At 41.2% G+C, this 17387-nt stretch overlaps 2 protein-coding genes across 2 annotated transcripts in view; one reads left to right on the forward strand and one right to left on the reverse strand.

The window, feature by feature from the left end:
* Positions 1–3022: 3022 nt before the first annotated feature.
* On the reverse strand, positions 3023–16819 carry DNASE2B (deoxyribonuclease 2 beta). Its single transcript, XM_028102588.2, has 6 exons — positions 16707–16819; positions 13647–13824; positions 10260–10341; positions 7790–7951; positions 6268–6465; positions 3023–3363 (listed from the first exon to the last, which is right to left on the reverse strand). The coding sequence occupies exons 1-6, from the start codon at positions 16817–16819 to the stop codon at positions 3023–3025; spliced, it is 1074 nt and encodes a 357-aa protein (XP_027958389.1).
* LOC114208481 (uricase) overlaps positions 11076–17387 on the forward strand; it is a 36546-nt gene continuing 30234 nt past the window's right edge. Inside the window, exon 1 of the mRNA XM_028102566.2 lies at positions 11076–11085. The gene's annotated coding sequence lies outside the window, so the exon portion shown is untranslated. The remainder of the gene's footprint in view (positions 11086–17387) is intronic.

The raw sequence follows: 17387 nt of genomic DNA on the forward strand, positions 1-17387 counted from the left end.
CAGGGACACTTTTTTCCTGGAGCACCGTTTCTTTCATTTCACCAATGAACTCCTTGTTTGCAAGTCTTAGGTTCAGAGTTGAAATTCCTCTGGTCATTTCATTGACTCTTTGGGAAATGCAATAGTGTATTTAGCCACAAATTAATAAAAAGTTATTTTAGCTGAATGAGACACTTAGTAGATGTCCACATATTTGAAGCTATCTCATCACTCTTTCTTATTTTTTTCCCACCAGATCCTTCCTATTTATTCCCTTGAAAGTGCATTCACCATGCCATGCTACAATCTCTAGTCTACTTCCTTTATAACCCATGTTCTGTGTTAGTATGTAAAAAATCTGAGATTGTGGGTCTGTGAGAATTGTGCATGACCATCTCTCAGTTATTTTTTTATTATTTTATTTATTTTTTAAAAGATTTTATTTGTAAGCGATCTCTACACCCCGCGTGGGGCTCGAACTTACAACTCTGAGATCAAGAGTTGCACGTTGACCAGCTGGGCCAGCCAGGTGTCCCCCTCAGTTATTATCTTAATTGAAATGATTTGGCACTACCCTTGCACTGTCGTTCTTGTTTCTACATAACTTAAATGAGAATTGTTTGCCTGCAAGAAATAGGTACCTACTCAAACCAACTGAAACTAAAAATGAGATACTTAATGAAAGAATATAGTGGTATGTCACAGAATATGTGACTAGGAAAAACAGCTGGGCTTCACAAGGAACTCATCTGACAACTGGACATTTGGAGTTGATAGTACTCTGTGCTCCTTTGAACACAGGGTGCATTTGCACCATTCTCCAGCTTCTGCAGCCCACCATTATCTGCTTCAGCAAGCACAAGGCAGGCGATGGTGAGCTTATCTCCAGTGGACATAACCCTCCAGATCAAGTGCTCAAGCACCAAGACTCAGTTGTGGTACCCCTACCTCAAGCTATTTTCTGAATGGTATTGCCTTGGAATGCCATATGGCTTATTTTCTTTGGTGTCACAAGCATTTGGAGTTGGAGAAGAAAGGGTCACATGATATAGACTGGGGAAAATAGCTTTTCTAAGAAGCTCACACCTAAGAAGGGTGAGGGCACAGTAGAAATGATTTGGAATTACCATGTTAGAATTGCCATCTTCAACCCAAATTATTGCCATAGGTTTATTTCTGATTTTAATTTCCTTCCTCTGCAATTACATTAAGTAGTTTCCAACCAAATACAATCTTATACTTCTTTGTAAAGTACACTTCCATCTTAGACATGAGTCTTTAATTCCAGTATTTTAAACCATTTATTGATATCTCCCATATCCTTCTCTTCCTCCCAAAGGGAATCAATGAAAACATCCCCTATAATCTCAAAAGTTTCAATTTCCTTCCAATGATGTTATTCTCCTAAATATACTCCCCAGTGTCCCTATAGGAATCAGGTTGATTGGGTAATGGGCTTGGGTATATGCTTGAGAAAGATAGCAATACTAATTTCTTTGGTCTGCTGTGGCTACTCCTAAGCTCCATCACAGGGAACTACAATACCAAGGTATATTCCTTCCTCTCAAGATCGGTATTTGATATCCTTGAACTCCCGGGGCTGTTCAATTCCTTTCCAGCATTTTTTCCGTCCTCAAGGAGGGTCTAGGCACTGCCCTTCACCCCTTCACTGGGAAGCACATCCTCAATGTGCATTGCCAGTAGGCCAACATCTTCTTTTTCTTCTCTCTGTCACATTCTTGTACTCTTTATTCTATGGATTCTGATTTTGATTCTACTCTTGTTCAGATTCTTCTGTTGAGCTTGAGATAAAACCATTTTTCTAGAAGGTCTGGTTTTACCTTTTGGGGGAGGCTCATACCTACTGTGTGTATTTTTAGCCCAATAAAATTTCTTCTTCAATTGACCTTTGCTTTCTCTTTTTCCTTTTCATTCATTCGTATTTGTGCTATTGGATCAAGTTCTGACCCTCTTCACCTTTAAAGTCAGGATCTTGTACTTTTTAGTTTTTCTTTTAATCCTATTTTATTGGAATTATTTTTGCTCAGATTCTCTCTGTGAAGATCAGACCTCTTCATACATTCAAGCATGTAAGTTAGCTAGCTAGTGTTCAATATCCCCTTAGCTTATCTTTGCTTCTGACAGGAAGACAAATTCAACTTTTTCTCTGCTTTTCATTGAACAGGTGCCATTATGTCCCATGAGTTTTGGTTGGCATTAAGACATCATATATATGTTATCCTGTTTCGCATCATTTTCTTTTATTGTCTCTTGAAAAAGAAGTAAAGAGCATAGCCTTAGTTATAGAGGTCAGATAGACCCCTATAATATTGGGCAAGTTACTGAAGCTTTGTAAGCTTCAGTTTCCTTGTCAGTAAAATGGGGATATAATAATTCTCACTGCATAGTATCATTATGAAGATCAAATAAGAAAATATGTGTTGACCGTTAACTACATAGTAAATGCTCAATAAGTGCTGGCTTTAGTTATTGTTGTGATTACTTTTGTTAGATTGTAATTTTCTTGAAATTGGGAACCATATTTCAAATTTTATTCAGCAACTAGTACTTAATGCAAATTTATTATTTAATAATAAATTAATATTATTATTTACTGTTTACTTATATCATAGTTATATTTAGTGATTAGAACTCCCAAAATGAAACACACTGGAATGAAGATTGTTAGATTTGATTATGGCTTCTTTATGTTACTCTTCTTTATTTACCCCCAAGTTGGTGGGTTGTTTTACTTCTTTCTCCTAATCTGACTTAAAAATTTTTTTTGAAAAATATTACTCATTTCTACACTTTCTTTTGTCTTTTCTAACTTGGTAGGGGGATTCATATTCAAATTCCACCAGTATTCTTAAGTGTCAACTCTGGCAGGCTCTGCACTAGATGCTTAAACACATCTAGACATTATTTCCATTTCATAGGTGAGAAAACCAAAGCTCAGAGAGTTCAAGTGAATGGCCTAAGATTGTAAGATTAGTATGGGAAGACCCAATGTCAGCTTTGAAAATATGTCCTTTCACCAAGTTTACTTACAGTGCTCATAATATAAAACCAGGCCTTGAAATGCATGGTAAATATGCTGATTCTGGGTACAAATGAATCCTCCACTTCTGAAGGCTTGGTATGGGCTCCGATTTAGGTCTCCAATACAGGTCCAGCGATTTTTGGTCCTCTTTTGGGAAACACACCATTTGGCATGATCCTGGTAAGAACTGAAATAAGACTGTCCAGATATCTTAATTGCTTTGACATTGTAGACATGGTAAGGAAGGGAGCAGTTTGAAGGAAGCTCTTGTCTCTTTCGCTGCCAGGTTTCTGTTAGCAAGTGTGTCTTCAAACGTTGAGCCATCCAGGCTGCAAAGATGTCTAGAGTTTACAGGCAGAAAGATAGTGAGGTTAGTATTTATACTTAGATAAGTCCCTGAAAATATCCTCAGCAATGGAAATCATCATTCACCCCTGATATGTGGATGTCACAAGCACAATAATAACAACATAATTGAGATAGTGGATGGGAGAACATTTTGTAAGTGCTAAAGTGATATGTAAATAAAAATTATTATCATTATTACTAAGATGACATTGGTGTTTAAAAATGTCTTCTGTTCCACGCAAACGAGAGCAATATATATTTTTGTCCTGAAAAGATCTTCGGAAAGAATAAAGCTAGAGAAGTAACCAGGGGCCAGCTTCTAGGGATCTTTGCAAATCATGCCAAAATGTTTGGATTTTCCTGAAATCAATGGGGCTATTTATTTATTTAGAGTGAGCAGAGGGGAGGGTGAAAGGGAGAGAGAAAATCTGAAGCAGACTCTGCTCTGAGCACAGAGCCCAATGCAGGGCTCCATCCTATGACCCTGAGATCATGACCTGAGCTGAAATCAAGAGTCAGACACAACTGAGCCACCCAGGCGCCCCTCAATGGGGGAGTTTTTAAAGAAGTGTTAATGGAGAATTAATAGAAACTGGTTTATGATCACAAATATCAATCGAGAGGCAATGTGGAGGATGAGCTGAGACAGGTGCATTAGATTGGAGATAGGGAGAACGTCAGGTTGTCACAATAACTGTGACAATAAACATAGGTGGGACTGTGGCAGTAGCAGAAAGTTTGGAGAAGAAAAGATAAATGTGACTGTTACTAAGAACCTGGAACTGATTAAATTTGATGACTTGATAGACGGGTGAGGAAAAGGAGGGATCTAGAGTCCCCAGTGGACTACGCAGAATACAAGAAAATAGTGGATTTGTGGAGGATAATGATGAGTTTGGCAGGTTGAATTTGGGGTGGCTGGGCCACCTCCAAGTAGAAATGTCCCACCCACTGTTGAATACATCTGCCAGTCCAGAGGTCTGGGGTGCAGATCTAGTCTTGGGAATCACCCGAAGCCTTGCTGGAAGAGCCTAGAGTGAGTACGTAGAATGAAATAAGGAAGAGTAGAGGACCCCATGGCAACTCAGTCACCTAAGGAGTAGGCAGAAGAGACTTACAAGAGGTGGTAAGAAGACCAAGAGACTATATACTCCCCAAAATCAGGGAGGGGGAGTGTTTCAGGAAGGAAAAGGTTTTAACAGTGCCAAATTCTGTGGAGGCTATTTCTGTCCTGTTAATGTGTGGATCTCTGTCTGGTGCCTAACACAGGGCTTGGCAAGTGGTAGGCATTCGGTAAATTTTATCTAATATAAAAGGAGGGAAGCAAGCAAGCAGGCAAGCAAGGAAGAAAGGAAGACAGTGAGGTCAACTAAGAGAGTCATTGGTGACGGGGGAGAGATTGGAGTCTCTACAGACAGAGGCTCAAGACTGCAGTGAAGGAGCATCGAGCAAGTGAATGTTCTGAAGAGTTTTTTAAAAAAGAAATTTGGAAGAAAAGAAGAAACAGAGAGAAGGGGATCTAGAACTAAGGGAAGGTTTTTAGGGATGTTTGTGCGCTAAGGGGACAGAGCTTATAGAGTGGGTCTGTTGAAATAGAAGAGGGAGAACAGATCAGGTGGATGAATCAAGGTATTCTGAGGCTGGGAGGGGTTCCAAGGCACAAGGGGTGCACTTCTTCTGTTGGGATGAGAGAAAACTCGTGAAAAGGAACGGAAACAGATAAGATTGTTGAGAGTGGGTATGTTCTTTTTTTTTTTTTTAGCTAGTTTTAAAAATTGAAGTATAGCTGACACACAATATTACATTAGTTTCAGGCATAAAACATAGTGATTCGATAACTCTGTACATCATGCTATGCTGACCACAGTGGAGCTCCCATCTGGCACCATACAATGCTATTATAATACCATCGACTATTTCCCTAGGCTGCTCCTTTCATCCCTGTGACTTATTCATTCCATAACTGGAAGCCTGTACCTCCCACTCCCCTTCACCCATTTTGCCCATCCCTCCACTCACTCCCCTCTGGGAATCATCAGTTTGTTCTATGTATTTATGGGTCCATTTCTGCTTTTTTTGGGAGGGGTGTTTGTTCATTTTTTTTTTCAATTCTACATATAAGTGAAATCATTGTCTTCCTCTGTTTGACTTATTTCACTTAGCATAATACCCTCTAGGTCCATCCATTTTGTCACAAATGGTAAGATCTCATTCTTTTTAATGGCTCAGTAATATTCCATTGTGTATACATACACCACATCTTCTTTATTCATTCATCTATTGATGAACACTTCGGTTGCTTCCATATCTTAGCTACTGTAAATAATGCTGCAATAAACATAGGGCTGCATATATCTTTCTGAATTAGTGTTTTTGTTTTCTTTGTGTAAATACCCAGTAGTGGAATTATAGGATCATGTGATATTTCTATTTTTAATTTTTTGAGGAACCTCCTACTGTTTTGGGTGGGGTTTGTCCTTGAAGTGGTTTCTCCTTGGTGATATCTGTTCTCTCTATGAAGGAAAAAGTGAGGCTGAGAATCAGGTGTCAGGGTAATGTAAAGGACTTGAGAGTAAAGAAGGCTTAAAATAGCTGCTTAGGGAATGGAAAAAAAGGAGACAGCTGTGGTCCTGTGCCCAACCGAGGCTGGAGACTGAGTTTTCACTGGCCCCTGGCTGGATGATGGTGAGATACTTTGGCCGTTGGATCAGCAATTGTGCTATTCAAGCAGAGCAGGCAAATGTTTGAACTGATCCAACTTCCCTTTTCCCTTTCCTTCCTATTTCCTCCCTTCCCTTCTACTTCCCTATCCCTGAATAATCAGAATATTTCCTCTGTACAATCCAAAGTGAGTCCAACAGCAGAGTTACATATGGTTGGATCATGATCTTTCATACCATCAATGAAGAAATCAGACTTTGCAAAATGGAGGAATTTTTGGCCCTGGGCTGACTGAAGTGCAGTGAGGTGCCGGCCAGGGATCTCTGATGAGCTGGACCCAGTACACAGCTGGGGCATGTGAACGAGCTCCTGGTGAAAGATGGCTGGGATGGAACAGCTATAAATGTTTGGGTTATAGACCAAGAGCTGAGAATCTGGATCAAGAAACAGAAAGAAAAGTTGAGAATTAGGACACAGATGGAAATTCTTGTTGATATTATAGATCTTATTGTGAATTAAAAAACAAAGCAAAAAAAGAAAACCAACAAACAAAAACAACAATAGCCCCTTCTTTAAACCAATAGCTTTCAAATGACTCTTGGTTAAAATAGGTGACACCTATTGAGTACTTCCTACTTTCCAGGCACTGTTCTATGGGTTTTACATGGGTGTACTAATTCAATCCTAACAATAATCATATTATTAAGTAAGTTCTTTTATCGTTATCTTCATTTTACAGTTGAATTAATGGAGAATTTATGTCACATGCACAGGGTTATAAAGCTTGTAACTGATGGCGTTGATATTCAAATCCAGGCAGTCTGGCATTGGAGCTCATATGTTCCTTTCTCAAATATGTACATATACAAAAGTAGAGAACTCCCGTGCACTGATCATCCAGCTTAAAGAATGGTCAACTCATCAGCATGTACACCTAATCTCTATGCTACTCATCTCTATAATCATTACGGGAACTCAATTAGTTAAACTAGGGCTTAACTTGGGTGAGAGCCTCAGTAATCCTTGCCATAAGGTAGAAATTTAATGAAAAACATATTCTAAATCTCCTATACTTAAAGGTAAATCACTCTTTACTACGATTTAGCAGCATCCTCAGTAAAAAGAGATTGGTAAAACAGCGTTCCTACTTCTCCTCTCCCCCACCATAGTTTTCCAAATCCAAGCATTTTTGGCTGCTTGAGCTTGGGATCTCAAAGGAAGATCACGCAGCTTGGAGCTGTCAAGTTGGTGGTCTGCAAGCAACATGTAATCTGCACAATTATTTTTTTAAATAAGATTGAGACCATACTTTTCTTCCGACTCTCTCCCACCCTCCCATCCCTAGATTCCTAGTTCCTCTTGAAAAATATAGAGATCTGATACCATTAGGTCTGCTTTTCTGCAGAGCCACATGGCAGAGCTGAGGCTTTTGAGGGGAGAGTCAACACCCCAGTTTGTCACTGTCCCCACTGCCCATGTGACGTTGTTTGTCTGTTTCACCCATTTTCATTACCTGCCTGGCCACTGCAGACATTTGAAAATACTACCCCTGATCAATTTCAAAGACTTCATCGGTGGTTAAACAAAGGTCTAGTAAGTGAACCTGTTCAAGGTCTCACCATGGCAACGCCAATATTAGAATCTAATAGAATCTAGGTATCAGAGTGTTAATGAATAGAGAAATAGAGAAATAGATGATACATTTCCAAATCCTTTCTTTAACGTTGCTATCTCTTTTTTAACACATTCTAGTGTTACCTATTGCTTCATACTGGTTATACTTAAAAGTTATGCAGATGCCAGTTTGTCCATGTCTTCTTCCTGTGGGTGGATAATCATAGCCTTCTTCAGGAGTTGGAGGAAACCGGGGAATAGAATGAATCAGCCAGATTCCCTGGACTCTGTTCCACAGCAGTAAGCCTACCAAAAATACAGTTAATACAGATACATTAGAAAAACAAATCTCCATTCAACAATAGGGCTCAAAGCTGCAACATTTAAGCCCATTTATATTTCAGGCCAATGTTTTATTCCGTTAAAAGTCACAAAGATTATGCTTGTTTTTCAAAGATTTCAAAACCAATTCAGGCACACATCACATTGCCCCATTACTGATAATAAGCCACCAAAAAGAGAGCCAGGGCAGCTACCCTGTGAAGAGTTAAGAGGAATTTCATGTTGTAATCATAAGGAGAATTTGTTTTGGCAGAATGCAAATTTGCTAAATTGGAATTTGACCTTGTTAAACTATATAGTCACCTGGCAAGCTTCAGATAACGAGTCTCTTTACTGCTAAGCAGCTAAGCTATTTTCAAAAGCTGGCTAAAAAAGAGCTGAAAGAGAAAAATATCAAGTGGAGAAATGTACCTGTGGTAATTTGTTGTAAGAAACTGATGCTTGCTTATGTGTAGAAGACCAGTCAATTCCACAAGCCCAGAAACAAGAGGCAAAGAGAATTAAAAGAGAAGCCATGCCAAAACAGCCCAGTTAATTGTGTTTAGTGAAGATTTCTAGAGCAAAATAACATGAAAACTGGAAAGGAAGGAAACAGAAAGATTTTCATCATCTTGTGACATGGCAAAAGGAATCCTATCCAACAGGCATCTGTGACTATTTCTGTGTTTATAAATAAATTGGGATAGTTTTGGTATGCTGACTAGACTTTCCAGTTTGCATATGACCATGCAAATATAAAGTATTCATGTTTGTCTTATTGTTAGAGTGGAAACCAAATGCCTGCCAGTTATTTCTTTTGCAAAGGACACACTTTAGGAAAGAACACTATTGGTCTCTCAGTGGATATAGAACTATTCCCTGTGTCCAGGGGGAAAATGTCCAAAGTCCTGTTCCCTAAAAGAGCTGGATGACCTTCAGAGGCTCTCTTCTGCCCAGATGAGTGTGCTGTTTGCCTGAAATCCTAACCCCCTGGTACTAATGCTACAGGATGTCAGGCACCTGTTGACAAAGAGAACACCCCCTCTGGACATGGGGTCTCATTCCCTTTCCAGTCTTTTTCCCAAACCCTTTTAGCAACTAACAGGGTGGAGTGAGAATGGTGGTTGAGGGTTGTTGGAGGAGAGGTTGGAGAATGTGGTGTATTATAAAAATTGCTGAATTCCATGCTAATAGGACCATCAGGAAGGCAACTTGGCTAAATCAAAAGCTTTCAATGCTCATGACATTTGACAGCCATTACAAATTATATTCTTAATCAGAGGTTGCAAAGTGGCAGCCTACTGGTCAAATCTAGCCTGCAGATACATATTATTATGCTTACAGAGTAACTTTGAGTTCATTGCCAACATTTAAACACTGGGAAAATTTTCCACAAATACTAATTTTCAACATCTCCTGAAAAATTGCATCCCTAAAAGGCAAGTTGAATACTATCTGCCTCTTGACAAAGTATGCACCCTCCAGTTCTTCAGTGACCTGCTAGTTCAGCCCACCTGGCTTGCTGACGTCCATTTGCCTGTCCCTGAAGGCATTTGTGTTTGGGACCTTCTGAAAAATACTTGTTGCCATGGGAAATTATTCATGATGTATTAAGTTGAAAAGCAGTTGAAAATAGTCATTACAATGGTTTTATAAAAATGTTTTAAAATACATACTATAGAAAAAGTAAGTAGAAAGGATTATTGTGATTATCTAGTGGGTCCTAGGATTACAGATATTTTGTTGGCTTGGCATTTTGAATTTTTAAATAATATATATATGTATATAGTTTATAAATAGAAAAATAAAATTTCCTGTAATAAAAATTATAATATATGTAACAAAATTACAATATAAAAAATCTATTTAAAATACTTTTCAAAAATATTTATTTCAAAAGGAACTCTACACTAAGAAGAATGAATTTTATTCTGTGTAAATTATACCCCAATGAATCTGACTGAAATGTGTGCATACACACACACAAACACACACACACACAACACACACATAGATAGACTGGTTGGTATTCCCAGTAGTCAGTACTTGGATTTCTCCTATAAAGCATGTATTTTTAAATGTTAAGAAATAAAATGGAATTTGTGAAAAGGAGATTTCCAAGTCAAATGATGTAATTATAACCTGTGATATAGAAATCATGCATTTTGATAACTCAAACCATTAAAAAGAAAAGCTATCTTTTTAGCGTGGAATATAAGAATATTCAAGACAGAACATTTAAGAGAATGTTGATTTCCAGGAGGAAAGAGAAACCTAACAGCTTTTGTCATACCTTTAGTGTGTCCATACTTTCTGCTGTAATTCACAGAGGTAGGGACCCCATCATTGTATAGTAGATAGGCTGTGTTATTATTCTGCAGGAATACATTAGGGTTATAATGGTGTAAATCTTACGCTCATAAATGCTCACATTTCTACCAGCCGCCCAGACTGCAGTACAAAGCTTTCATTAATACACTTGAGAAGTCATCCATTCTCCTAATAGGCAGCTTCCCCATCAATGTGAATTTTGAGCCATGCAAGACAGGGAACCGGAAGTCAATTCTCAACCATGTATGGCTTCGTCTCACGTGACAGGGACCCTATGCATTGTGATGTGCATGCACGGGCAATATTCCTATTTCTCTTGGTTGTTTTGGACCCGCGTTTCTCATTTGGCAACTGGTGTATAATAAAGGAGTACTTAAATATTTGTTCAGGAACTGAAGTAGGAACAACCAGCCAAGGATTACACCTGGGTTTCTTCCACTGATATTAGAGGCACAATGTGGAACTGGCTGTCAGGGTCTTTTGGGGTTCCTCTGCCTATGTTGTGCTTCACCGCTTGGTCATAGTTTTGTGTTTAATCAGGATTCCTCATTCTCTGTTCCCACTACTTCCCTATAGGGGAGGATTTCCCTTCAATCCATTTCTCAGTGTCACTTCACCTTTCTTGCCTGATACTTTCTGCTTAGAAAAAGTGGTGAAGTTGAGTGTGTGATATTGGATTTCCTCTGGTAAGTCTAAATATGAGTAAATTTTCTAAACAGTTGGCCAAATCTCTGAGTAAAAATGAAGGTATTATTCTGGTGGTATCTCTTATGTCATGTTTTGGAAACGTGCTTATATTTGTTCTGTGTGGTTCCATTTCATTTGTGTCATGATGCAGCGATTCTTATTCAAGCCAATAATGTTGATATTTAAAAAAATCTGGGGATGTAATTAAAAGCAAGAAAGAACAACCCAGCTCCTATATAAAAAAAAAAAGGCTCCTCCTTTTCTCTCAGAAAAAAAGTCAATAACGGAGTCGCTTACAGTTGCTTCATTATTTGATGTAATCTAAAAACTTTTTTTTTAAATGCACCATATAGTCTGTGAAGCATTCCTGGCTACTATATTTATGAATATCCAGGAAAAGAAGCTGTCTCCTTACCCTCAGTTTCCACAATTGACCATAGCTACTGTTGGCATTCACGTCCTCTGCCGGAGGACTCTGACAGTTAGTGATTCAATGAGCTGGCGTTGAATGTGGTCAGGAGGCCATTGTGTGCCTTTGGTATGCAATGTGAAGGGGCTCTGGGAAGATTCCGGAGGAGCTTTATTCTTATAATAGATGAAGTGTATTATTCTAACCAGGAGGGTAACAGTAAGCTAAGGTTAAATGGGATGTAGCCCTAGTGAAGGGAGGCTCTCTGATAAAGGGGAAAGACCATGGACTTAAGAGTAGGTAGGCCTACGCATGTGCCTCTGGACAGCTTTATTTCTTTAACACCTAGGCTGGGTATTATTTTGACTACTGGATGTTGGACAAGACTGGCACAGTCTTGGCCCCTAGTCTAGCAGGGAATATAGACAGGAAAGTACAGGCAACTACAAATATAGTTTGATAAGTGTTACTATGAAGGTGTATGGAAGGTTCTTATTGACAAAGGCAGAAGAAGGGAAACAATTCCAAATATAACTGAGATATTGGCCGAGGTCAACTTGACAATTGAGATTTAAAACCAGTTGGTCTGATCTTGCATTCTGCTTTCTGTTAGAATTCCAGGTTGGGAGGTGGGGGAGTTATGTCTCACCATCACGCCTGGCACAGAATTCCAGCTTCCAAAGAACACCCCGTCTCCCTGGGATGTCACCCACTATTGTTGCTCTTCTTCTTTTGGCTCTATGCCAATCAGACAGGGAAATCAACCCCTTTACTGTCATTTTCTTTCCTGAATCCATCACTCAAGGTCTTGTGTAGGAGCAGGTTTTACTGAGGCTACAAAACATTGAATGGTTTTACATCACTACACCGGCTTGCTCCCGGTCTCCCTCCGTGTTTCTTACACTTTCTAATTCCTAGCTCTCATCTACTCTTTTCTATTTTGCAGAGCAGTTTGGCTCTCTTGCCCTCCTAGGCTCTGGGGCTAGTGTTGTGCCTCCAAAGATCATTATTATACTCTGCCAAAGTAAGAACCATCTGCCCCAAGTAAGGTAAATGACAGAGGCTCTACCATGTTGCTCTTTCCTTTCTCTCCCCAGTGGGGAAGGGAACAGTAGAAGTGTTGATTTTCTCACTGATGGGTTATGCCCCCAGCCTCCATCCCCAACCTTGGAAAGAAGGCAGTTTTGACTTTACATAATAATCTATTAATTGAAAACAGGGTTGCTGCTGGGATTCAATAATTTTAAAAAGCACCTAGAACCGTCCTTGGTGCACCTTACAAATAAATTCTTACTTTGTAATTTGGCTCTGAAGGCTGGTCTTAATGGCAGGTGAATAAAGTGAGTATTAGCCCACACAGGGACGGCTCTCTGCATGTTTTAAGTAAATACTCACATATACATGTACCATAGTGGTAGGGTCTAACACAGTATTGTGGGGATTAGATTTACTGACCTATAGAAAGGCCCAGTACACTGTAAGTGCTGAGTTATTTATACACATTGACTTCTCTATAAGTGTTAGGAATGCATCCGTGCATGCAACTGAATATTATTGTTTGATTTTATTTGTCACCGCTGGTTGGAAAGCAGTATCTTGTCACTGAACAGCAGATGGTGCCTGGAACTTTGGGAGACTGCCCACAGTGAGCCAGCAGCCTACTTACCTGTGTCTTTTTGGCTGGTTAGCTCATTGCCTGATCAAGTCCAGATAGCAGGTTTAGTCTCCATTCAGGCAAGTTGGTTCTGGGCCTTGCACTAGGGCCCTAGCTCTCAACCTACTATTCGGAAAATGATAAGTTAAAAGGAAGACCAAGTGGAACCCTTTATGTGGGCCACCACCACTCAGCCCCACCATAGCATCAGGAATCCATCCCTCATGGCATATTGACTGCAGGTCTCTATTGCATTATAACAGGAGGGGGTTCCTTTCTATTTCTGTCAGAGGGATAAGATAGCAAGTACTGAGTGAATTGGCAGAGTCTGGCAGCCAGAAGGCTTCCATATGTAATTAGTTCACACCTTACCCAGCGATACTATTGGATATAGTGCTGAATGTGCCAATAATTTGGCATTGCTGTAGAGTCTGATGACATATGCCTTAAGGTTTTAGATTGATTCAGATTCTGCGCTGGCTTACTTCAAGTTGCTAGGATTGGGGGTTTGGTAGGTTAGCCGTTAAAATCTTTTGGAAGCTTTAGATTCTGTTTCACGCATTTCATATGATTCAGATGAATGATTAACTATAGCTTACCTTGGAGGCGTCGGCTTCATATAGCTGTCGTAATGTCCTTCCCAACACACTCTTGGTGGTGTTCATGAGCTGCTTACTCCTCCTCCAGCTTCTGGTTGTAGAGTCTAGGTATAGGGACTCTAACCCAGTCTGTCTGCTTTCCTTGTCTTGCCTTTTAGGTAACTTGTAAAAGATAAACCTAACAAAGGAAATAATTACAAATTACTAACGTTTATTGACTGCTCCCCTGGTGTTAAGCACCTAAACATATCATTTCACTTGTGTTTCCTAAGCCTAAGGAAAGGGACTTGCTCCAGCTTTCTGCCTCTATTCTCACCTTTAGCTTTGCTCCTTCCCAGAGAAGGAATGTGAATCTGACAGGATATGTCTCGAGAGAGTAACCAGTCCGGTGGGGAGGGTCCCTGTAGGGGAAACCCATGTATGAATTGTACCCATTGACCGTGGCTCTCTTCTGTTTCCACGGTCCTTATGGCTGTATTAGGGAGAGGCCAAAGCCCAGGGCTGGACTGCAAAGGCCTTGGATGTGTTTTTCTCTTCTGCCCCAAGTGCTTGGCATGCTCATCTCTTTGTAGCTAGCTGGCTGGGTCGGAGATTTGGGTCTGGCAGGCAGAGTAGATGGCGTCTCCCTTGAGCCTCTGGCCTAGGCCACATTCTTCAGCTGTTTATCAGACTGCCCTGCATTGAGGATTCAGGGCCAAGACCAGCCAATCAAGTAAGCATTTTGCCTTCTTTACTCTTATCTCCTGTTTGTATATCTTCATCAGGTACTTCACAGGGAGGAGAGGTGGTTGGATCATGTAGCCCAGGGTTTCTCAATGTGCTCTGTTCACATTTCAGGCCAGATCATGCTTTGCCGTGGGGGGCTGTACTGGGCATCGCAGCCTCCCTGACCTCTACCTATTAGACGACAGTAGTACTCCTCAGCTGTGCCAATCAAAAATGTTTCCAATGTTGAAAGTCCCCAGGGGGCAAAGTCACCCGGGTCTAGCCAAATACTCTCTAATAGCAAAAATCCCACAATGAGCTGTCAAATACAATGAAGCAAACCTTCTAATGCATTTCACTATTGCCACACGCCAGTGTCTCACACTGCCCGTAAAAGCTTCACATTCTACGCTCACTTCTATTTACACGCGCTCTTTCCTGCCCTGCGCATGCGTTCTTACTCTCAGGGCAGGGTCCTCACATGTGGCAGGAAACCTGAGATTATTCTTTGCTGCGGGCCTGATGTTGCTCCGCCCTTTGACTCTCACGGTGAGTTGTAGCAGCTGGAGGCTGCCTCCCTGTCTGCTCAGTTCAGCATTCCCTCTGACGGGTATTGCTAAGTAAGATGTTCATTAAGTTGTGGCAAAAATACATTTTATGTGTCAATCACACGGTGGTGGCCCACCACTGAAGGCCTGGAGAACTCTCAGTGTAACAACATACCAGATGAGAACTCATGCTTTTAAACATTTTTGGGGGGGTAACCATTTCCAGTTATATTCTGAAGACTCCTGAATCTGTTTGTAGCCCAGACCTCTCTGCTGAGGTCCAGAGAAGTCTACATGCATACATGTCCCAGAGACCTCCAGCTCCATATTTTTGAAACCAAGTTTCTAATATTTTGCTCCAACTCTGCTCTTCTCTGCAGCTAGGGAACACATCTATCTGTATGGTCAGAGAAGCCAGCAATATAGAAGTCTTTCTTAACTTCTCCCTCTCTCCTACAACCCTCAGCCCATTTGTGGGCAAGTTTTCTCAGAGTGTTCCTTCCTCTCTAATTTGACTACCATTTCTCTGACGTGGGTCCACACATTGCCTTGCCCATAATGTGAGTCTTCGTGGTCTCCATGACTCTAGCTAGACTGGTCTCCGTTCAGCTGGCCTTCAGAGTACCGCCAGTGGGCTTTCTCAGATATGAACCTGACCACATCACATCCCTGCTTGAAGGTCTTTAGTAGCTCCCTTTGAGGGTCGAGTGTGGACTCTGAAGCCCAGCACACGAAGCCTTTCATGACCTGGCCATTGCCTCCTGCTGAGCTTCCCTCTCGCCATCTCCCCACGTTCTCCTGAAGCACCAACAACACTGAACTGCTGCCATGCCCTCTCTGTGGCTTTTTGCCTTTTTGCCCCTGTATCATCTCCTCACTGCTCCCTCCTGGGCCTGGGATGCCCTTGCAGCTCCCTGGTTTTTCTGAGCAGCTCACCTTTGTTCTTAAAACTTAGCTCAAAACTACTCCCTCAGAGAAGCTTTTTGGGCTCTCTGCTCCCCAATGGCCCCATCTATGCCCTCACCCCATAATTGAGCTCCTGGAGGGCAAGAACCACGTTTTGTTCATATCTGTATTTTCAAAACTCAGCACAGGGCCTGGCATGTGCTCGGGAACTGTTTGCTGAGAGACTGAGTGAGTGTATCTGTGTTCTCTAGCCTGAAGTTTACGCAAAGCTTGATCCCGACCATAATGTCAAAACTAAACACCTTAATTAAAGAGTGAAAAGGTGATCAAAGCTTTAGAAGAATCCATGACCATGATGTGATGCTGTGCTTAGTCTCTCTGACACTGTGAAGGAGGCCAGTGACCTAGTACCCACTCCAACAGCTGCCCTGTGCTGCCTAATAAACAAGGTTACCCCAACAGTGCTGTGTTCGATCAAGCCCTCTTTCTCCTTCTCATAAGGGGAAGAGCAAGCTCCCATGTCAGACAAAAAGTAATCTGCCTTCTCTCCTTTGTCAATCTCTAAAAGGATGTTGGAAGGCACAATGCAATGAAAGGAAACTGCCAACCAAGAGAGGCTGTCAGTCCTCCCCCACCTCTGTGGCCACCAGCTGTGCCCCTCTGGGACCAGCAAATCAGGTTCACGAGGGGCTGCTGTGCTCTTTCTCAGTGGGGAAGCTCCCCCACTCAGGAGCCTGCCGCTATTTGGATATTTGGCCCATTTACACACTTTAATTTCCTCTCTTTTTAAAAGGGAGAGGCAGGGTGGAAGACTCCTTTGGAACTTTACAGTGAGCCGCTTTGCCTCAGATACTCTGGCTTTCTAGCTGCATGCACCAATCCGCACATTGCATTTACCTACCAATCCACAGCTTTGCCTTCTTCATTCCTGCACGATATTGTTGTTGCCTCCAGGACCCCAAAGAGGCTAAAGAAGAGCAAAGCAAGGGCTGTTCTCCGAGGTCTTGCTGTCATTTTTTTATCTGCCACCTTCACGCCGTGCCACAGCGGGAAACCTGCCCCCGAGACTGAGGACTCCGAGTCTCAGGTCTCTCTCAGTCCGTGCTGGTGCTGATGTTGGGATTCCATTTACCTCTGTTACCGCTGTTCGGGCATTTTCAGGACAGGGTGAACTTCATGTCATTGTGTGGTCCTGTCACAACAGGCCAGCGTGACTCTGGAGGCTTTGGTGCTGAATTGTTGACTGGTTTGCAAAGTCATCAAAAGTTCTGGAGAGAAAAGCGGGATATATAGTTAACTCTTTGGAGTGAACATCATATAGTAGGAAGTTCAGTGGGCAGGGGAACTCCATGTTGATCAGTAGATGTTGAATTAAATATATTTCATGTTTTTCCCTCATGATGGCCCAGGAGTGAAAGCAAATGCTTGTCGTTGACTCATTGAGCAGAAATGACAAAACCTTATGTCTTAGTAATAGTTAGGATCTATCACTTCTAATACTCTCAGTCTTAAGTAAACATTCCCTAAAGTACTTCAAAGGGTTGCCTCAAAGTCAGAACAAATTTAATTGTATTTCACCAAA

The sequence above is a fragment of the Eumetopias jubatus genome, unplaced genomic scaffold, assembly GCF_037043125.1.
Source record: "Eumetopias jubatus isolate StellerSeaLion01/CBP00866 unplaced genomic scaffold, mEumJub1_p1.0 scaffold_4, whole genome shotgun sequence".
In the NCBI taxonomy this organism is placed as follows: Eukaryota; Metazoa; Chordata; class Mammalia; order Carnivora; family Otariidae; genus Eumetopias; species Eumetopias jubatus.